Source organism: Anastrepha obliqua, chromosome 5, assembly GCF_027943255.1.
Source record: "Anastrepha obliqua isolate idAnaObli1 chromosome 5, idAnaObli1_1.0, whole genome shotgun sequence".
In the NCBI taxonomy this organism is placed as follows: domain Eukaryota; kingdom Metazoa; phylum Arthropoda; class Insecta; order Diptera; family Tephritidae; genus Anastrepha; species Anastrepha obliqua.
In genome coordinates this window covers 23,189,327-23,212,567 of record NC_072896.1, presented here as the reverse complement: position 1 = coordinate 23,212,567, position 23,241 = coordinate 23,189,327, and the positions used below count along the sequence as shown (strand labels likewise).

The window sequence follows — 23,241 nt, the reverse complement described above, 5'->3', positions numbered from 1 at the left end:
CACAGAGCCTTCAAACTTAGTGCAGATAATTATCAAAGTATAAGCACATGTTTTACCCTGTTGCGCTTTGGGGTACCATAACGTTCGTCAATTTTACGTAACTAAATTTGAGTACAATTGTCAAAACACAGAAAGGTGGCAACGAATTGTATACCCTGTTTTTTGTTGCGAGTTTACACGTTTGTTTTAGTTGCCGTAGAATTTATTAAACAAAAATGGATTTTGGTGCTGAAGACAATCTTACAGTTGAGGAAATGCACTTCATAGCCGACTTGGACAGGTGTGTTTTCAATTACTCTTATTTTAAGAAGACAATTTTCTTTAATTGCAACAACATTCTCACCTCTGCTACACAGTCGCCAGTTTGGTTTTCTAAAACTGGCAGCGCCTGAAAACGCTCCAATACGCATTATTGTGGAGCGTGCCGTGAAAATTCTACAACATGTTATTATATCAACAAAGGAAGAAGAGCAAAGTGCAAAGACCGCAATAAAATCAGAGGATGTGCCTCACGAAACGAACTCACATGTGATGAAGACAGAGCAGGGAAATGATGAAGTATATAAAGAAAACAGTACCCAAGTGCCTGTTGACTTTCCAAGTCCCAAAAGAAAAGACGAACAAAAATCAGAAGAAATCTCTACAGCAACTCCGGATAGTGATAATGAAAGTAAACTGCGTGTAGATGTTATGACGTATTGTAAGCTGGGCCACCTTCATTTACTTTTGGAAGAGTACGATGAAGGTATGTATGCTATGGATAGAGCGAAATCTGTCCAAACCTCTTAAGTTGGTAAACAAACGAAATTGGTTAGTTTGGGTTATCATAAATACAAAGACGTTATATACAATATACGGACAATATATTGAGCAACGATTTTCATTAACAGCCGGGAAGTTTTATATCTGCTTTACACCCTACCGGGCAATAATATGTGTGACATGAAAATTGCGCGATTTTTATTTTTTCGATTTTACTCGGACTACAAGTTTACTTTTCCTATGTTAAAACAAAAACTTATTTGTATGCTTGTACTTTAGTATATTTGGATTTTTCAAAAAGAAATTATAAATTTAAGAACTAATTTTTATTTTAAAACTCAATTACAGCGCTTGCAGCGTACCAGAAGTATTATCAATTGTGCTCGAAGAATTGGAAAAACTTGCCTTTTCTGTATGGCCTTGGAATGGTTTATTTTCATTTTAATGCATTTAGATGGTGAGTACTTTTATAAATATTTATAAATAACAGTTTGGGTAGAAAGGTCTTCTCAAGCTTAACATAATTCTCTTAACTCCTAAGGTAAATACAAATATATCGAGTATTCAGATGGTGTCACATGTGAATATAATGATATATTAAAGTCCCTGAAGCAATGTTAGTTGTTGTTGTTGTTGTAGTTATTTTTTTAGCAGTGCAAGTTAACCAAATGCGCGCAGTGGACACTGAACTGAAAAATATCTGTAACATTGGACTGTATGTCATAAAGGCAACTCAATTTTATTTTTGGTTGCATCGCTACAATGACGAATTGATTCTTTGGCTTGTAAAGTTAATAATATTCATAATAAATACACAAAATCAACTCGTTGGTCCCCATTCCAAATAAAAAATCCCCTAATTTGATGAAGGTGTTGCCAACGAATTTGTAGTCAATAAAATATTAGACCGTACTTAGTACTAAAGTGCAATGCGATGGCAACACTGAGTATAATATTTCCCATGTTTTCTTTTTTAGTTCGCTTAACTCCTTCCGTAGGGCACGATGCACTGCCTTTGTGCGGTTGAGTCCGCCATATTTATTTCTCACTGCCATTGAGTGATTTTAATTGTAGTAATAAAAAGTAGAATTTAGTGTATTTGTAAGAAGTTAACAAAACAAAATTCAAAAAAAAGTACTGTAAATCAAGTTTTTATGCATTGTGCGGTTAATTATGACGGATGCTTTTGTGACTAATTGATGAATATGTGTAAACGTCTTACTTTGATAAATTAAGAGCAAAACTTTTAATAACCTAAAACAAATTTAAACACCGAAATATCTTAATGAAATAACTAAATATGTTTCGAATACAAATTTATAACATTTAATATAAGCGGACAATGTAAACATTAACAAGAATATTTTGTGAAGTACATGAAAATTGTTTGGTGGTGTTAGTATGTGTATACACCAATATTTCAAGAAGGGAGCCATAATCTAATGCATTTGTTTTCATGTACCTACCCGCCGCCACTTGTAAAAATATCAAAATTTCCCCGACTTCTAATTAATTTAGAGAAATGTATTAGGAAATACGTAAGTACCAGGAAATGCTAAAAAATTACAGTTTATTGACATTAGTCTTTATAATGCCAAAGTGAAAACGTACATACACATGTATATACTAGCTATGTATGTCTGCTTAATAACAAACACAAGAACATAGTTCTTAACTTGATAAACAAAAAATGTACACTTTGTCTCTCAAATAGATGCTGATTTCGTAATCAAAGCATAGTAAACAAAATGTAAACGTATTAAATAATATTACATGTGTAAAAATGATTTAGATATTTTTCTATGGCATACATATAAAATGTATGCGGAATGTCTGGTCACGTAGGCACGGGTGCTACGCTATTGAACCGTCTCTAGTAGAACACATATGCACTATTATGTATCTGAGTATTGCGCTAGTGCATAAATATGCATCTTGGGGTGGTACGAAAAGGGATTTTTTTAATTTTTTTTACTTAAGAATTTTTTTGTCTGTTTTTGCAAAGCCACACAGCTATGTAAGGAAATATATTATTCTTGCTCTCAAACTGCACACACAAATCTATACTACTTTACCCCACGTAGGGCGGAAATAAATGGTGATATTTTCGTGTATGTAGAAAAGCTGTTTGCGGGAGGCCAAAGCTAATAATATTTTGTTTTATTCCAGTATTTTGAAAAGCTAAATATATTTTGAGTTTCAATTGTATGCCTCTTGGGAATTTGTATTTACATCATTGAACAAATGGACGATTTTCTGAAAGATAACAGTTCTTTAAATAATACTTTATACATATATGTAAAGACATATGAATATATATATTATATATATATATATTTATATTTTTACATGTATTTATATATTTTTCTTAATATTTTCACATCAGATGTCCAAAAATATCTTAGGTTTTTATCTACTAATGAAACCAATAACTCATCTGTTATATACCGAAGTTAGACGACTTGCTTGCACGGCTTTTTTTATAATTTTTAATAAATTCAGATGCCCGCCTGTATCATATGTACATACTAGTAGGAATTACGATTGCGAAGTCGACAAACACAACATAAATAAAATTTAAAACAAAACCATTTGATATGTACATATGTACGAGTATATTGGGTTACCTAGATAAAAAGTGTGTTAACAAATTTTAGAAAATCAGATGTAATTGTTCTGATTTATATATATAAATTTATATTTCATGAGCTTCATTATAACCAATATGTATAATTTTGGCTGGTGAGCTCTGTATATAGCAAAATAAATGATAGCCTTAGGGTGCAATTTCAGATCTAAATATATATGCAGTATTGACCAAAATTAAGGCACTAAATATTCATAGTATTAAAAAATTAAACGGTGAAAACGTTTGTAATTAAAAAACTTCAGATGGGCTAAGATTAATAGGGCGGTCTCAATGGGTCCGATCTGTCTGTTGCGGCACTGCTTTCAACTGACGTAACGTGTAAAACGTTTCGTGGTACCACAATGAACGCATGCCGCATGTAAACAAAAAAGTAACAGATGTTCTTGTCGTGAAAGCAAATATCATATTTCGTGTTGTATAAACAGGTTTTTATTGGTTGGGAAATATATTATACTATATTACAAAATAGTAATTATTGCTTATTGAAGCGAAATGGGTTTTTAATAGAATTTATAGAACTCGTAGACGGAGGGTGGACAATAACTTGAAAATCGGCACGCACATTCATTTTTTAAGACAACTTGAATAAATCTCTCTACTCTTTTAAGTATCGTAAATATAAGGTAGCATTTTAATTGACTTAATTTGATTTTCATTTGTTTTCTGCATTTAATTTAATATAATAAAAAAACACTATCGATAAAAATTTGCGCGAGAACAATCTTCTCGTTTAAACAGTTTTCATATTCGCCGCACTTGCCATGCGGCAAAAGGAGAAAATTACCAGTTTTTGTGCATTCCGGCGCCTTTGTGTGTGGCGCCTTCGACTCAAAAATACATAATCTATTTTGCTATCAGTCAACTGGCCCATTCTGAGGCGTACTACTACTGTTAAAACAACAACAACAAGACTATAAACTCCTATTACACAGTCAAGGCGAATTGAGTACTATCCTTGCTATATAGTGATGTAATACGATAGAGAAACAATTGAAATTGCTCAAAAAAATAATAATTTTTGTATTTTTTTTTCCTTTTTTCGGCCGACGGAATCCCTCGTTTTTTACCACACAAATAAAACAATAAGAAGGAAAATTTATATAATTCATATACATATGCATATACATATAGCCCTATATGTATGTCTCTAGATGATTTCGTTTTTTACTTATAACGTCTATTATATTAGAACAACTATCTATGTGTCTGGATTTGAGTGAGATAGAGTTAATACTTATTAAAGTGTTTATAATATATTGCAAGTTTTCATAGCACGGTTTTTCAATGGGAAGATTTTTCAAAATATCTTTTTAATCTATAAATTTAACTGCTATGTTGTTATATAGGAGTTATTTTCTCAACAAGAAGATTATATATTTTTGCAATTAAAAATACAATAATAATTCAAAATTTGCACTTTTTGTACTACAAATATTCTATATAAAAATTCTGTTTTATCTTTTAGCTATTTTTTTATAAGAAATTACCAAAAAACAAAAAAGATAAATTCCGTATTTTTCATTTTAATTTTTTATATAAAGAACAAAAATAAAATATTTTACGTTTTTGTTTTATTATTTAGCATTATTTGAAATTCTGTAAACGAGAACTTTTGTTTTAGCTAATACTGTATATGAGATATGTATATTAAAACATCTAAGCCAAACTGTGAGTCTTCCGTTCCTTCAACGGCACTACATAAATGTTCATAATACATTTTTTTTGCAATTATTTGATGATGAATTTTTGGTTTCTCAGCCGGTTTTCCTCGTATTTTTAATGATTTCATTAACGTTTTCAGAATGAAAACCAGAAAACCATTTGGTATCTGCCATTTTATCACCGCATCATGTTCGTCAGCATTTTTTTGGCAAGTGACAAGTCGAAACTATACAAGGTGATATCAGTAGAACAGCTGACTCGTTTTTTTCTTGTGATTTGATGGTTTATTTTGTTGTTGTTTTATACTTTCAACGAGCTGAATGTACTTTTTGAAAATTAAACCAATAGACATACCCCACTATTTTTAAAACAAAGCCATAAACAAAAATAAACGAGAGTTTTCATATTATAACTTTATGTATATTTAATATTACAATAGGCACAAAAGGGACAAAATAAATATGTATTTCATTTAACAAAAACAGCAAAAACGTACAAAAAGTTCGGACGTCTTCAAACTGTACATCAATATTTAGTTTATTGAACATGGTCAAACATTCATAAATTGTCCTCGGGTATTTTTGCACCCAAAAATGTACTAACAAAGAATAAAATACCAATTTTGTACATGCCTGTCAGCTTCTATATGGAACTCACCTTGTGTGGATTCGCCTTGGTTGCATTCTTTACGGTAAAAAAAGCAAAGTAAACTTTTTTTTCGATCCACAAAGTTTCTCATTCCAAATCCATTATAGTGTTACCAGATCCAGCGAAAATTTATTACACGTTTAAAGCCATCTAGCAGGAATATGTTACCGAACTTAAAAAAAAGAAACAATATAATCTAAGTTAATGCTGGGGAATGCTTTGGGAGTGACAGTCCTGGTTCAGATATAAATCTGGGTCGTTAGTTAGATTAGATATCGACTGTCCGGGCTACCTTTTATAATAATCGCTGCTGGTTGATAAATATATATATTTTATTTTATTTTATCCATAATTTTTATTTATTGTATATTAATTTTTTAGGTCTATTCGAGCGTTTCGGAGCTTACTTTATCAAGACCCGAATTTTATACGTGCAAGTGAAGCACATTTACGCGTTGGTCTTATGCTTAAAGTCTTTGGGGAATATAAACTGTCTCTGAAGCACTTGAAACTAGCACAGATTGACAATTCTCCGTGTACATTTTCTAAACTGCAAAGTAAGTCTCAATACGTTTTTTAACAATATATAACTGAATATTGTATGTATATGTATAGTATATGTATGTAAATATTCTTACTTGATTATGCTTTTTTTTAGTAAAATTTCATATTGCCCATCTATATGAAGTTTATAACAAACATAAAGCGGCCAAAGAGGCCTACGAGCACCTTCTCAGTAATAAAGAGCTGACATTGGAATTGAAAGCTGACATTTATAGACAATTAGGTATGTATGAGTACGCACGCAATAAATATATAAATTACAAGTATGGTATCTTACATTATGTTTTATGTTTAGGTTGGATGTATCATTGTGTAGAATCATTGGGAGATAAAAAACAACGAGATAATTATGCAATAATATGTTTACAAAAGTCAATTGAAGCAAATCCGAAATCTGGACAATCATTGTATTTATTAGGCAGATGTTATGCTGGCATTAATAAAGTCCATGACGCGTTCATAGCTTACAGAAACTCTGTGGAAAAGAGTGAAGGGAACGCCGATACATGGTGTTCTATCGGGTAATATATATAACATTACAATTGTATAAAAACAATTAAAGGATTTTTCTTTTACCTGATATAGGGTATTGTATCAACAGCAGAGTCAACCGACAGATGCTTTACAAGCGTATATATGTGCAGTTCAACTAGACAAGAATCATAAGGCGGCGTGGACGAACTTGGGGATATTATATGAGAGTTGCGGTCAACCGAGGGATGCATATGCATGTTATTTAAATGCTACAAGAAGCATAAAAAATGTTAGTTTATTTGAGTAACTTGAATATATTTTTCATATTTGATATTCACTTAAACTTAAATATTTAGCTTGACCGCAAATTTTATTTATTTACATTTTTATTTTTTAAATATACTTATAGAATACCCAACCAAAAGTTTCGGCCAACGAAAGCAAAGTTGGAAATTTAAATTTGAAACTACGTCCGACAGGAAATCTGACAGCTCGAGAGTGTCAAGGATTGGGTAAAGGATTGACCCAACGTATAAAATTTTTAGAAGCTCAATTAGCTCAAGCGCCTATGCCAAGTATTACTTCGAAAAGAAGGCAATTGTGTTCTATTGAAGAAGCGTGGAATTTACCAATTTCTTTGGAGATGAGTTCGAGGCAACAACATCAGCAAGCCACACATGTGCAGCAACGGCAATATGGCAAAAGTGCCCATGGTTCGGTATGTTAGATTTTTCTTTCCTATAATAATTTTATAGAATTTAGGTTTCAAAAAAAGCAAATTCATCCATTCTATTGATAAAGACTAGATTAAAAACCCAGGTTTTAATTCGGTTATTACTCTCAACTTTGTCATTTGCCATTAAATGAGTTTGCCATAGACTATACCAGGAAAAGGTTTCGGGTGTTTGTTATAACTATCTTAAGAATTATTTTAAACTTGAATATGTATATGTGGGTCTTTGAAAGCTGTGTGAACATCAAGTACTTATATGCACATATTACTCAATTGTCGCAAGAATGTTGTAATCCAAAAAAACTAAATGTCACGAAAAACGATTTGAAAGTTTTCAATTTACTATGACTCCCTAAGTAAAAATAAATACATATTTTTTTAATGGGATGCTTTTAATTTAAACCTTAATAATAAATAATCGTCCTTTTTAGTTGTTCAATAAACCACAAATTTTAAATTGTTGACTTATTTTTGGATCTACTATAGTTTAAAGTTTTCAAGCTATATTATTAAATTTGACTACATAGTTTTCTTTGTTACAATTCTTCGAGAATATTTTTTGAATAAAAAAACTACTAAAATATTTTTCTGAGGTCCCCTACTGGAGTGTAACCAGAGAACGTAAAATACATAAATTTATAACTATTGGCAACGCCGCGCAAATAGCATACGATGCGATAAGTTATTGGTAACGCTGTTCGTGTTCACGTGTTCATTTAATTTTTTGTCAGGTTAAGCGTAAGTTGGTTGAAAATTTCTTGTTGAGCAGTTTTACACGAGTTATTCAAAAGTACATATATTCTATATGGAAATCAATTTGAATGTTATCAATAGTGTAATATTTTAATTTACAGGTAATACAAGGTCCACCTCCACCGTATCCACATCCGCATCAGAATTTAAATACTGTACCAACAAAGCGTTTCAAGGATGAGGCGCTCCAACACACGGAATCGGGCAATCGCCCAGCCCAGCCTGCTTTCTTCCTTTCACAGCAACAATTACAAACATTACAATTTTTACAACAAAACCAAAGCACGCTTAACCATCAAGAACAGGCGGTGTTCCAACAACTCAGCAGTCAATATCGGCTTATGCAACAATACCAACAGGCAATGAGACAACAGAACACGTGTCAATTGGCGCAAAATGCTCAATCACAGCCACAACAGCAACAGTTGATACAAACTCAGTCGCAACAGGCTGCGACAGGACATCCCATGCGTTCAACGAGTTCATCGTCGTCGGTAACGCACGCGGCTATAAATGAGTCTTCGACAGCGCCGCCAAATGTGAATCCCCCTCCCACATACGCTGGAACTATTGAAGAACAAGCAAAAACATCAGTGCCAAAGTCATCTGCGTCGGGAATTGTATCTGGGGAGTTGACGCAGTTATCACCGACTAGTGATCAGTTAGGTGGGTACATATACAAAATTATATACAAACGCGAAATAGATTTTTCAACGAATGTAGCCACGTGTGCGTACGTACATGCGGTATAAAACATAACCTAAAACCTAAATATTCTAACCTTTCATTCAATTATTAATTTGAATAGAAAAAATTCTTTACGGTTTAGGTGAGAAATATTTTTAGATAAAGAAATATGCATAGTATAATAAGTGAAAGTGTGCTAGCCAGCTTTACTTACGCAAAAGTTTACGCGAAGTTTCTTTATTTGAATTTTTAGAAATGAGGAGAATGAAAAAAAGAAAATTACTGTTTAACTGCCAAGTCTGCTACCTGGCATACTTTGTGTCATTACACTATAGAAATATGTTACCTAGTTCTCAGATATAATGTGGAGTGAACTCATTTTAGTAGCATGCGCTTCTGTCAGGAAATTATGAGTTATATATTATATAATCGCCGTTATCCGTTTTTTTTATTATAAAATTATTCTAGGCGCCCCACAAACTGGATAATTACTGGATTAGTATAGTAGTAGTAGTAGTATTATACTATTATTAGTTGATTTTCAGAGTTTGTATATTTTTTTTAATTTACATAAACTAATCAAATAAACCCATTTTCCACCGACTTAAAAATGGGCGAAGAAGTGCCATCTAGGTTAAGAGAAATTAAAAAAAAAAAAGAAATTCTGGGCAATGTACTTATTCGAAATTATAAAATCTTTTGTAACACATATCTTCCTATTGCAGGTGTAAGCGATCAAGAGCTAACGGCATTTCTCTCACAAAAAGACTTAACATCCACGTTTGCCGAAGATCTCTTAAAGACGTTCAATGCCGAGAATTTAGATATCAAGGAAGAAGATATTGAAGGCACTTCTGAAGATCTATTTAATGGACTTGATAAAAATTCAGGAACTGTTGATAAAAGGAATGCGCGCACTCCAACTGGCAGCGGAAAGCACGTGTCCGCAGCACCAAGTAGTTCAGCGAATGCTGATACAGTGAAAGAGGAAATCGATACACAAGAAGGTTCGGATGTTAAATTGGAAAATTTTCGGGAGGAGGAACATGAAGACAGAGAAAAGTTTGACGATGATAATGAAGAGTCGTCAAAATTTAGCATACAAATGGATTCCAAGCAATTAGTAGCAGCTGTTAAGAATCTACCACTCGATGAACCACCCCCTCATTGTTCCGTTTTACATATAAATGCACCACCACCTTCTCCGCCTGATTGTCCGCCACAGCGTCTAACGCGTGAACAACTTTTACCACCCACACCATCAGTTCATTTGGAAAATAAGAAACACGCGTTCAGTCCTCAGCTGCAAGAGTTTTGCCTGAAGCATCCAATAGCAGTAGTACGGGGCCTGGCGGGCGCACTTAAATTAGACTTGGGTCTGTTCTCCACCAAAACACTTGTAGAAGCCAATCCTGATCACAGCGTCGAGGTACGCACACAAGTTCATCAGTCGCCGGATGAAAATTGGGATGCGTCACAAGCAAAACGAGTGTGGGCCTGCATTTCGCATAGATCTCATACAACTATTGCGAAGTATGCGCAGTACCAAGCGTCAAGCTTTCAAGACAGTCTGAAGGTAAGTAAAAAGTCACATATATAAGTTTTTCTACGTGCGTACAATTGTATGATGATATCAATTTTAAATAACTTTCGTTCTACATAGTAAAGATAAGAATGATGATGAGATTTATTTAACTGAAAATGTAATCTATAGCTGTTCGTTTAAATGCTAGCATGATTATTAAACTATTTTTTTGCGTATTAATTAACTTTCAATTATTAATTTGATGTTTTTTATTTTGATTACAGGATGAACAAGATAAAGGTCCAACTGGTGTACAAACGATGTCTGACTCGGATTCGAAAGATTCTGTAAGCAATTCAAATGTAAATGGAAAGCGGAAAAAGCTCAAAAATGGCAACAAAATGTTGAGGTAAATTTGTGTATCTGCATATATCTAATAAAAAAAAGGTTTTGCACTTTAAGTTTAGTAATAAAGTATTGGTTTTACTTTTATCAATATTTTTTCAATGAAGTGCAAATATTAAAGCAGGGCCATTCGCTAACACCGTTTCCGAATTTTCGTAAATGAACGGCGTTTGATAGTAGGGCTCCCGATAAACGAATACCGTTTTTTTATTTTTTATATTATATATTATTATAAATGTTTAAAACTAGTATGCGAATATTAATAAATTTTTGTAACTTTCAGATTTGGCACCAATGTAGACTTATCAGACGAACGAAAATGGCGTACACAGCTGGCCGAGTTGCAAAAGCTACCGGCATTTGCGCGCGTCATTTCGGCAGCCAACATGCTTTCACATGTAGGTCACGTCATTTTGGGCATGAATACCGTACAATTATATATGAAAGTGCCGGGAAGCCGAACACCGGGCCATCAAGAAAACAACAATTTCTGTTCGATCAATATAAACATTGGACCGGGCGATTGTGAATGGTTTGCTGTGCCGGATGCTTACTGGGGTGGTATACATAATCTCTGCGAAAAAAATAACATCAGCTATTTGCATGGGTCGTGGTGGCCAGTTCTGGAAGATTTATATAAAGAAAATATTCCCGTTTATCGATTTATACAACGGCCAGGCGATTTGGTCTGGGTTAATGCAGGGTAAGCAAATTTATAATTGTACGATATTTATGTACATAGTACGTATTGTTTGCTAATGATGTTAAACACAAATTAATTACTAACTTTCGTTCTACTGAACAGATTTTGTAGAGATTAAATTATCTGAAAATGCAGTCACTACGAATTTTCATTTTTTTTAATATTTATTTTAATAATGTAAAATAACGAAAATTATATTTCAATTTCAGTTGCGTACATTGGGTACAGTCAGTTGGTTGGTGTAATAATATTGCATGGAATGTGGGCCCACTAACGGCGCGACAATATTCGCTTGCAATTGAACGTTACGAATGGAATAAATTGCAAAACTTCAAAAGTATTGTGCCGATGGTGCATCTGAGCTGGAATCTCGCAAGAAACATTAAAGTTTCGGATCCGAAACTCTTTGAGCTTGTGAAGTAAGTTTTTTTAAGCACATATTAAATTAAATTATTACCCTACCCGAATAATGATTGGACACATTTTTTGACAATATTTATTCGATAATTTTTAATTTATGAGTTAAACAAAAAATTAAAAATTATATATAAAATAATTAGCCTCAACAGCAGTCATTCGCTTAAATTACAATCTAACAAATGCATCTCTTTTTTTCGTCCTTTTAGAATGTGTCTACTTCAGACCCTTAGAAATGTGGTGCATAGCTTGGATTATGTGAAATCAAAAGGTGTGGAAGTACGCTTTCACGGGCGTGGGAAAAATGAAGCCTCTCACTACTGTGGGCAATGTGAGGTAAGTTTTGTCGCAATTAAGTTTCTAAGTTAGAACAGAGTTGAGTCCGCAGATATACTTTGGAGTGAACACTTAAGTAGCACTCTGAATGCCCCTCTGACGGAATATTATGAGATAAGCACATGGGTCTCTATATCCTTCATGTACACAATTGATTGTGTGCATTCGAGAACAGACCAACAATAATTTAAATTATTTTATTTGTGCTTAAGAATTTTACTTTTTTAATTCTCATTCATATGTTTATTTTTTTTGTTTTTCTTACCTTGCAGATTGAAGTTTTTAACATTTTATTTATACGAGAACAAGAGAAACGTCACGTTGTGCACTGTATGGCGTGCGCACGTAAGCTATCACCAAATTTACAAGGTATCGTTTGTCTAGAGGAATATCGCCTATCGGAACTTTTACAAATTTACGATGCTTTCACGTTATATAAAGCACCACAGACACTGCCACAAAGTCCGCATTCGTCGAATATTTAATATTGTAATGATAATGATAAAGACATTCTTTAGTTGATTTGCATAGTTTCATAGATGTCGGAAGTAGGTCTATTGCTAATATTAAAAAATTATACAATTTTTATAATAGGCAACAAAAATGCACTGGTATTATACTTACGTAGGCATATTTTTATAATATTATACAAAATATTTCATTTTAGATGTTACGACGAGTAAATTTAGGCTCTTCATATTATAGACGATTAGCTCTAATATCATTATTGTTCTACGTAATTTTATTTCTTAGGTACTTAAGGCATTATTATCTATACCGTACATACATGGTTATACACACACATATATATACTGGCGAAAATTATACATATACATTTAAATAATTATTATGCTTGTAAGCTATAGATGTTTAATTTGTTCCACTTAAATGCTGCACATAATATTGGAGTGGAAAGTATTTGTAAAAGATGTGCGTGCGATTAATGGATTGCGTTTGTTAAATATTATATATTGGGTTGCACTATTAATTCAATTGAAAGATTTGTATTTTTTTTAGGACAGCAGAAGGCAGCTACGTTTTATCTTTCGGTTAATTTAACTCAATTAAACAAATTATACATACACGTACATATGTATTTGTCGTAACAAAATACGCACTGACCTCCTGACCATAGCCGCAATTTAAATGAAATACGATCCATGAATACATAGATGTGCATTAGTATCAAGACAATTAGATTATTTCTTTAGCATAAAACTTTTTAGTTAAATTGAGAAAATATTTGATAAGTTTAAAGTCGTTTGCCTAATCGTACAGTTTATATAATTAATGAAATTTTCAATATCGTTCGAAAACGTACATACGATACATATACATACGTATGCATGCACAAACATGCGCGCGTACATTGGAATTTACGGTCTTTAGAAATATTCCAATGTCACAAATGGCGCAAGCTCAAAACAAGCTAAAAGTCTCTACATAAGCATACAAATATATAATAAATATATAAAACCTGTATATGTAATTAATGATCTCAGTAAAAAAGAAAAAGTAACGAGGACGAAATAGCAAAATACAAAATGTAATTTCAAAACAAATACGGTGAAATTGTGTGCTGTATCGAATATTAAACAAACAAATCAGGCCAATATCAGTTCTAGATTTAAACAAGCCTGCGAAACAAACGAATATATTTTTATAATAATTTGGGAAAATATAAAAATATATTTTAGAAGTACGTATATCACACATTCATACACACATAAGTGTTCAATATTTGAAACAAGTAAATTAAAAAGAATCATCTAATAAACAAGGTGACCATGTCTTGCTAAGGCATTTAAGGCAAATTATGCTGAAGTAAAAAGTTTATGTTTAATTGGCGGTCCGTTTCACATAGTTTTTTGTTAAGCGTTTCTATACACAAAAGAAAAAAAAAGCAGTTCAAATTAATATTTAATTGTAAGCTATAAATCTGTTTAAAATCATATGCTGCAGTTATGTGTTTGTTTATTGTAATTTTACCAACACAATGGGAGTGTTGCAGACGGGTGCTAAAATTATGAAATATTGTACGGAATTGTAAATAAATGCTTACTAAGTTTACAAGTTACAAGTTTAGTTAAATTCGAAACGGACTTGACCAATGCGCATAACAGACTTGGCAGATTAAGTCCAACGCTCTTTTAAGTCTCATCCACTGTAAATATATTTATTAATAGTCTATTTCTTGGTATCCAAATGTATGGTATTTGAAGCTAAATCGCGTATGCATGCGTCATCCGATGTGTGAATGGCTGCGGCTTACGTCTTGATTTAACTTAATATTCTTTACCTAAGATACATTTCATGCGTATTTCTGTATAATTTATACGTAGTATGAAATTAATAAATAATAAAAGAAATTATAAAACTTGTGTTTTTCTGAGTAAACTACGATTTGTTTGCATACCTATAAAAAGGAAAAAAAAAACAAAAAATAATTGCCGCGCACACTTCTATTAGGTGCTCCTCCTCTTAATAGTAGCGTAGGTCTTGATGCTCCACAAATGGAGAGATCTACAGTTTAAAGAAAGTCCAGGAGTCTACCCTGCACTGGTACACAGATGACTCGGTATGTCTTTGAGAAGGCATAGGCGCTGGAATTTACAACCAAGGGTTGATACAACGAAAAGAGGTTTAAAAACTCATAACCCTCCGCAAGGATAAACCTAGAATGCTCACGGGTGTTCTCACAGGCCACTGCAGACTGCGAAGTCATCTGCACATGATTGGGATTTGGTCTTCGGACTCTTGGGGTTTCTGCGGCCAATCTCAGGAGACTCCAATGCACCTTCCCTTTGAATGCAGCGTTATAACGCGGAAAAGGTTGAATCATCTTGGCCAACTGCAGCAGCAGATTGAGCACATTCGTTCAATCCATCCAATCCAGCTCCATTCTGAATTTAATAAGGGAACTGGGTCTGGATAAGGTACTGTGAAGAGTAGAGGGCACAAAAGACCATGAGGTCGAAGTGCAAACCTCATAAAGAATTTAATCTCTAAAGAGCAGTTTTACATGGCAGAAAAACACTTTGGAGGTTCGCCATTGACGACCGAGGGATGACCGCTATTATAAAATACTTTTTCTATCATTTTACTGTTTTGTGCACGGAGATTCGAGGTGAGCCACTCCCAAATGGTAGTCACGCACCAATTCATTCGGCTACGGTGGCCGCCAAGGTCTGAAATCCAGGTCTACATTCTGGATTTATAACCAGTAGCATTCTCCCAACTATGTATGTAATGTGGTGTACCTTGACTTCACGTACCAGACTATAAGGGGCCGAGTTACGGCAATCGTGATCGAATGAAGTAAAAAATCGATGGTATAACCTCTAATACATTTTTCATGGTACATATAAGGCGGCGCAAAATTCGAAAGATTTATAACTTTTGCCAACAGACAAGCAAAGGGGTGCGTACAGGTCAAAATAAGGATTTACCTCACTCCAATTTTTTTAGATAGTAAAACAAGTTATTCATAAACAGAATTGATTACTTTTGCACCACCCTGTAAAATAGTAGGTTTCGGAGACCGGTTTCCTTTTGGTAAAGGAAAAGTGATCTCATACATGAGCACCCACCTGCCAAGCTATTCAGACATGATATCGCTAGGGCCATTCAATTTGAAAAGAAATTCAGGATCGAACTGGACTCTAAAGTAAGCTGGAATACGACTGCGCTCGAAAGCAAACCCGAAAAAATGCTATATAACTACACAGTTATACAGAGGACTCGAACACACCTATCGTTCCCACGACAATCGGTTCTACGTAACCGGAACGACCCGGATTTACATCCGCCCAAGGACTGTCACTTCAGCAGCATTCCTCATATATTTATGGGGAATGTTTATGCTGCTGCAACAACAACAACACCTGAAGTCAAAGGCGTTGGAAAATATGGTCCCAAAACAAAGCGGCGTTGTCATCCTTTGAAGTTTAGTACTTCATTGCATCGAGAAACTGAATTTTCTACGTATGCATAATCGCATCCGGCTCTAATTAATCTCAGGACATAGGTTTATAACCTCATTTTCATTCATATCCGAGTGTCAGAACAAAAAGTGACATTTCGCACCGACATTAATTTGATACCGAATGACCCTGGCATATAAAGAGGAACCAAGGATTGTCGTCAGTAGTCTCTCCAGCATTGTATGGGGGAATGCTTCACTTTGTTACAACAATAACAACGCCCAAAGTCAATTATATACAAGGCATTTGACCCTAGAAATGCAGTAACTGCTAGTAGAATTTATGCAGGCCACATGTTCCAGCGGAATCTGACGGGAAAGAAGATTCGCCACCTAGTTTAAGATTACTATAATTTCAACATTTTCAGTATAATACATTTTTATTTGGTGACGAGTTTAAACAAAAGGCACTACATTTTCATAGCAACTTTCTAACTCCATCTGTAATGTGCATAAGCCCGATTGCTTTCGCATTGGCGATGTAAATCATTCTTCCTTTTGACTACCCGTCCTTGATTATATGCAGCATCTAGCACTTCCCATGCCAACTTTTCTGGTAAATGTACCTTTCTCTCCTTTTCTCTAGCTGCTTCGAGAATCCATTTCATGGCTAAAAAATATGACCGCTTCTCAGTCACTGGCACGGGTACTTGATACTTGACGCCACCTCGTTTAATAGCAGTCAACTGTAATAATGGGCGACTATTCTCTATCGCCTTAATTAGCAACTGCTCAGGGTCGGCTGTTATTGTATTTTTCGCATCGGCATTTAAGTTTATGCGTTCAATTTGTATGCGTTTGATACATTCAAACGACTTTGTAAGCAGTTCTCGTGCTAGCTTCTTGTTTCCACCTTTTGTTATATAATTGATCATTTTGTTTACCAATTTGTTATGGAAAATTGACTCCGAATCATCGTTCTTGGCCGCTCTTACCGGCAAATGCGAGAGCTTGATGTATTCATCAGTTTCCTTCAGGCTGAGCTGTTGCTTTTTGGAGAATATGGCTTCAATATAATGTGGCGGATATGCCGACATCGCACGCGTGTAGCCGCATACTAAACTGCAAAAGAATTTAGTAGTTAATTCGTGTTTATTATTTCAGAAAATATTCGAATTTGCTCATACTTGAGTGGCTCCAGCCGACTACACAAGCTGCGCAACATTTTCTTTTATAAAAACGTAGATTACTAGGTAAACAGTTACCAAGAATCCACTAGTTTTATTTAATAGCCTACAGATGTTATTGCGATGACCCAATTTCGTCGATAATTTTACCAGGTTGCCATTCATACCGTAGTAAATTTTAACTACTTTCCATTTAACTGGGAGAAAATAAATATTTTAGTACTTTTACAAAATTATAGAAATATTTAAGTATATCAAAGTGGTTTTATGAAATGCTGAAAATTTAACATACACATTTTTTTAAATTAGTTTCCTTTTTTTGTAGTTGAACAAATTCGTTCAACTTTTTATGCCAATACACATTTTTTAGACGATATCTTAACAACTAAAATTATTATATAGATAGTTTTTAAGTATAAAAATATCCACTGGGATAAGACTGAACTAAGAAAAACTAGGCTGTGTTAAAGTCTGACTTGACCATTGGCAGAATTGATTTCTCTCCCTTGCTTGAGAGCTTGCAGTTCAATAGTCCGATAGGATTCCAGAAAAAATCATCAAATAGTGAAAATCGTTTTAAAAAAATTCGTGTATACATTTTTTTCTTTTAAACTACGAATTTGATTCGTATATATTAAATTCATGTAGGTTACCAGGCTAGAATTTAGTATAATGTCTATCGCTTTGGAAAAAACGGTAAAAAGGGGGTGATAGAGGGGTGTATCCCCATCTTAAAACTGAAAACAGAACCTGCCGGAGGCTTATAGTTTTTAAGTAATTTAATGTTAAAGTTCTATAATTTAGCGAAAAGTTGGTGTTGCCATACACCTGAAATGAAAACGAAGTTCGCACGCAGGGATGTTCAGTGGAAGGTTCATTGTAAAACTGCAGCATTTTTTGCTGTAATTTAAAGTTGACAAATAAATTTGAAAATAAAAACATACAACTCATTTAAACTTAAAAACAATGATATTAAGCGTATCACAAAAAATAATAAAGTAATTAAAATTAAATTAAATTAATTAACAAAGTATTTTTGCGTGGAACTCTTTATCGCGTAGGCGGCCTTCGGCCGCGCTTCAAAAAAATAACCCTCATCAGTCCAACTCCGGCTACGCAATCCACAGTATTTTTGCGTAGAACTCCTTTTCGCGTGGGCGGCCTTCGGCCGCGCTTCAAAAAAATAACCCTCATCAGTCCAACTCCGGCTACGCAATGCACAATATTTTTGCGTAAAACTCCTTTCCGTGTTAAAACCATTGAACCCAAAATTAAAACGTCATATGCGTGTATGTAGTAAGCAGGCACAATACCCCCCATTCCCATCATTAACACTAAACTCAAGTACTTAATTTTTTTTCATTTGCAGGCATCCGGCAACACCATACTGTTGTAATTCCAATCTTCTTCTTATTCGCGCTTAAAATTGGAATGTGATTGCATAGGCAAATATATTTGCATTTAATTTTAATAGATATAATTAGAATATTAGCATAAAAATCGGTAAAAACACGCGTGTGAGTGTATATTTGGTGATTTATAGTGAAATGTTAAAAAATATAGAGTGTAATGTGGCAAATTATAGTGATGTTCCCAAGGGCATTTTGAATGTAAATAATTAAAAAATTATTATTTCCCGATTAATTTAAAGTTATAAAGAGTATTCCTTAACATCTCACTAACATCTCCACCAAGTTTCATTAAAAAAAAACATTATAGTTTGCCAGAAATTCCAAAATAGACATTGTTCTAAATTCCAGCCGGTTACCATATTTTATTGTATAAATATAAACATTTAAAATAAATTATTTATATTCAAATTCACGATTGAAATGTATTTAAAGCACATCGCTGTTCAATCCCCACTCATCGATTAATTCCAGTTACTTCGATAATTGCAGTGTTAATCGGCAGCCATCTGATTCATTATTGATTTTATATCATTGTTTTGTTTATAAATTTGTACTTCAGCCAAAGACTAGTTTGGTTAAAAATAACACCATGACTCCACAGGACGCAGATTTGGCTTTCAAAACTAAGAAAAGTAAATGCATAATTCTTTATGTAATTAATAATTATTAATTTTATATATGCAGCTTCAGAGAAAATATGTGAAAACATACATATTGTTGCTAATGATCCATCATTGGCATTCTTTCGCATACAGGAGCATGTCCGAAAGGTGCTGCAACCAATATCAGACAAAAGAGCGGAAGTGATACAGTTGCAAACGAATTTACAAGGGCATTGCTATGACATGGAATATGCAGTTGGGTAAAATTGCAGTTGGGGTTCGTGATATGCGGCAAATTTTAAATATCATTTCATTTGTATTTATACTTAGGGCAGTAAAAGGTGTGGAACATTCGGAGGCAATTTTCAAAAACATTCAGGAAATGATAAAAACGTCGATATTTCTGAAACAACAGTTGAAGTTTGGTGAGATTAAAAGCAAATCCAAAAAAGAATCGACGAGCAGTTCAGTTTATAAACGATTCTCCGCTCATTTAACTTTGGATTTGCCAGAGCTACCTGATTTTAGTGGTGTTATGCGCGAAACAAGTCAACGGGTAGAAACTATGATGACATCAACAAGGGATAGTACCGCTACACAAAGTAATACGGGTGAATTGCAGAGATCGTATACAACGTTGCACTAAAACTAGTTGAGATTTGTTTTTTAATAAGATTATTTTAGTTTAAAAATAAATATTTAAGAGTTTGAGTATTATTGTTTGGCATTTGAAATACTCAAAAAGTAACGTGTCTTAAAAAGCTAGTACAACAGTAACAACAACATGTCGTTTCGGTCTGCCTGATAGAGGAGATTGATTATCCTAAACTGTCTGAAAACAATAACCCAACCCAAACTGAGTTACAGTGGCTAATAGAAAGCTAACCAAACGTCTGCCTCCGTTTCCTAAAAATAGCCTTAACAAATTCAAAGCGACACCAACTACTTACTACGTCAGAATTGGGACAGACCTCTCCGAGCCATTTGACGAAGTTTCAGACATGGGTGACTCCGTGGCGTGTGACTTATTTAACATAATGCTACAATAGGAAAGAACTTAACTTGGCGTATGCCGATGGTATTACCATCATCGGCCTTAACAACCGGGTTGTTGTTGTAGTAGCATAAACATTTCCCATACTTACATACGGGGAATGCTGCTGGAGTGGCAATCCTTGGCGGGATATAAATCCGGGCCGTTTCGGTAACGTAAAACCGACTGGCGTGGAAACGCCTTAACAACCTGGTTCTTAGTTCTGTCTTTTTTAAGGTGGATAAAGAAGCTTGGATCTGGTTGTGAACACGGACAAGGCGAAATACCTACTGACATCAAACAAACAGACGGCGCACTCGCTTGTCGGTACCCAGTTATGGTACGTTACAGTTATGTTTTTGAAGTTGCAAGAGACTTCGGTTATTTAGGAATCAGCAGCCGCGAAGTCAAATCTTGAAATTCAGCAGAGAATCTCTCTCCAACGAATTTGTATTGGATTCAATGTTGGTAAACTGTCTCGGTAATTATACTACAAAGAAAACACCCGTTCACGAGTGACATGAAGCAAAAGAGGTTATGGGTCCATCGTGGATAACGAATGTAGAGGCAGGCCGTCGACATCGAAAACTGATGAAAATGTGAAGGAAGTCTCCCGATGAATGTCGCTTAATGTCCGATTCAGTAGTTGTAGTCGTGTTTGGTACTCGATCTCGTCGGTGTAGTCAAAGGAATGCCCTTTAATTCGCTTGGGAGGTGGCTCAGGCTCTAGCAAATGTCTGCAAGACTGATTCCTATCGTAACATCCAAGCAGGGATTGCTTGCTGAACATTTTACTGGGCCCCTTGAACGGGAGCATGGAAGCCTCGTTGTGAAGTTGTGTTCTAGGGTAGACATGAGGGGCCATGAGTGAAGCCTGAGAAGGTTCAATCACATTAATTTCAGTTTATAACATTTACACCCATACCTCGCTGAACGGCCCAGGTAGGTTCGGGAAAACTTGGCCGTAAAGCAAAACGCCGTGAATCAATTGTTTTCCTACAAATGCGAACAAATTAAGTCAGAACGGGCCCAATAAAAAATAAAAATAAAAACAATATACATACGTATGTATAAAGGCTCAAGGGTTAAATACGTGCAGAATTTTCAAAGAAAACGATTTTTTTCGATATTTCAAAAGTATAGTATCTTAAGAATATACTGTAAATTAGCATGCAGAAGTTCCCAATATTATAGCTTCTACAGCCCATTAACTAGGTAGAGAATTGTCCGCGCGCTCCTGCACCACAAACTTTAAACTCGTTTTTCTCGAAACTACTACTACTACCGGCACGGTCTGCATTATAATATGATACAGTTTTTAATATTTTTTGTTGCGATATTTTTAAATATCCGAAAGTGTTTTCTCTATACATTTGATTTTTGATATTTTTATTAAACAATTTTGTAAATATAATTAAAGTATGACATTTATGACGTAAAACGCATACTTTTTTTTAAAATGCCGTTAATTGGAAAATTTTTCGAAATTCGGCTCGACAGACTATAAGTAGAACTTTATTTTACAAGAATTTTTTACTTTTTACAGATCCATAAACATTTCAAGGAGCATTGATGCAGACCGTGGGTCAACTTTTTTCCATTATACTTTGGGTCACGTGATTTTTTATATATTAATTTTTGTAAAGACAAATTAAAATACATTTTTATAATGTTTAAGTACCAATAAACAATGTATACAATTTTTTTTAATATATTTATTTCTATTGTTATCCCTTCTAAAAACAGTTTTTTAGCGCATTTTTGGCGCTGCTGGACGTATGTAAACCCTTAAGTTCATCAGGTATTTTATTCTTTTTATTTGCTATAAGAATGGTTAATTAAAAATAAAAGAAAACACAAAAAAAAAAAAAAACGAGAAGCAAAAGATTAAAAAAAAAAAACAAAATTCCAAAAAAAAAATCGTCGCCAATTTCCGTTCTTGATTGATGGACTAAAACTATTCGTTCAACTTTGTCTGCGTTGCTCTCCTTTCTCCTTATTTTGCAATATTTATTTGCAATACTTCTTGGAATACCTTATTGTTGCTTTTTCATCGGGATACATTTGAAGAAGGATGCTCGTTCTCTTTTCGAAATCAGAAAGCGCAACTCTCAACGTTTCTTTTGTTAGCTGCGTAACTAAAGAAGGTTCTGGGTCCCAAACTTCGTTTGATTACTAGCTGCAACACTGAAAATACACCTGACAAATTACACACTGTAGGTTGTTTATATGGTCGAATAATGCATAAAAATATTTTTGTTATATTTTTTGTACCCTCCAATTTTTATTTATTTATAAAAAACCGTTTTTTCAGACTTTGCGCGGTAATCTACGGATATCTCAGTCATTTTTTCACCGATTTTCAATATTTTATATGTTTTGAAAAGGATATTGTCAGACCTTTCAAATGATGTACAACAAGTAATTATTCAAACTAGTTAGTTGTGATTTTTATTTGATTAAACCTGGAGAAAGTGCTTTTTTTATCATTTTTTTAATTTTAACAATTTTTTATTGCATAATTTTACAACAAAATTAAAGATGTTTGTTAATATTCTTTGAGTGCATTTATTAACGAGGAAAATAATGTATTACTTTCAATAATCGGACAAAAATTGCGTAAACTACGCTAGTTTTTCGTAAATAGAAAAAAATGCCTTGAATATCTATCCATTTGTGGAACCATAGTTTTTGCCTTTAATGATTATTTACTTGGAAAAATCACTGCATTCTTTATGTATTGACAATAAATGTTTGACAATGACA

At 33.8% G+C, this 23,241-nt stretch overlaps 3 protein-coding genes and 2 long non-coding RNA genes across 6 annotated transcripts; 2 read left to right on the top strand and 3 right to left on the bottom strand.

Moving 5' to 3' along the window:
- Positions 1–151: 151 nt before the first annotated feature.
- LOC129246937 (histone demethylase UTY) lies at positions 152–14,696 on the top strand. 2 transcript variants are annotated; one of them, XM_054885694.1, is made up of 15 exons: positions 152–280; positions 357–745; positions 1,111–1,219; positions 6,104–6,279; positions 6,381–6,509; positions 6,582–6,807; positions 6,872–7,049; positions 7,170–7,478; positions 8,348–8,912; positions 9,659–10,509; positions 10,743–10,867; positions 11,147–11,566; positions 11,776–11,985; positions 12,193–12,319; positions 12,592–14,696. In XM_054885694.1, the coding sequence occupies exons 1-15, from the start codon at positions 216–218 to the stop codon at positions 12,802–12,804; spliced, it is 4,092 nt and encodes a 1,363-aa protein (XP_054741669.1). In that variant the 5' UTR covers positions 152–215; the 3' UTR covers positions 12,805–14,696. The 2 variants fall into 2 exon arrangements, with proteins under 2 accessions (XP_054741669.1, XP_054741670.1); XM_054885695.1 differs by lacking the exons at positions 152–280; positions 357–745; positions 1,111–1,219 and adding an exon at positions 1,766–2,300.
- Positions 5,518–9,255, bottom strand: LOC129246939 (uncharacterized). Its single transcript, XR_008582528.1, has 3 exons — positions 9,148–9,255; positions 5,732–5,894; positions 5,518–5,672 (listed from the first exon to the last, which is right to left on the bottom strand). It is a non-coding gene; the product is annotated as an uncharacterized LOC129246939 (long non-coding RNA).
- A 1,966-nt stretch (positions 14,697–16,662) lies between the features above and the next one.
- Positions 16,663–17,559, bottom strand: LOC129247699 (28S ribosomal protein S7, mitochondrial). The gene is made up of 2 exons (XM_054886948.1): positions 17,429–17,559; positions 16,663–17,363 (listed from the first exon to the last, which is right to left on the bottom strand). Exons 1-2 carry the CDS (start codon positions 17,464–17,466, stop codon positions 16,733–16,735), a joined length of 669 nt encoding a protein of 222 aa, XP_054742923.1. The 5' UTR covers positions 17,467–17,559; the 3' UTR covers positions 16,663–16,732.
- A 1,781-nt stretch (positions 17,560–19,340) lies between these two features.
- LOC129247808 (BLOC-1-related complex subunit 8 homolog) lies at positions 19,341–20,153 on the top strand. Its single transcript, XM_054887121.1, has 3 exons — positions 19,341–19,472; positions 19,525–19,702; positions 19,773–20,153. The coding sequence occupies exons 1-3, from the start codon at positions 19,430–19,432 to the stop codon at positions 20,086–20,088; spliced, it is 537 nt and encodes a 178-aa protein (XP_054743096.1). The 5' UTR covers positions 19,341–19,429; the 3' UTR covers positions 20,089–20,153.
- Positions 19,390–21,731, bottom strand: LOC129247809 (uncharacterized). The gene is made up of 3 exons (XR_008582578.1): positions 21,540–21,731; positions 21,401–21,471; positions 19,390–19,463 (listed from the first exon to the last, which is right to left on the bottom strand). It is a non-coding gene; the product is annotated as an uncharacterized LOC129247809 (long non-coding RNA).
- Positions 21,732–23,241: the final 1,510 nt, after the last annotated feature.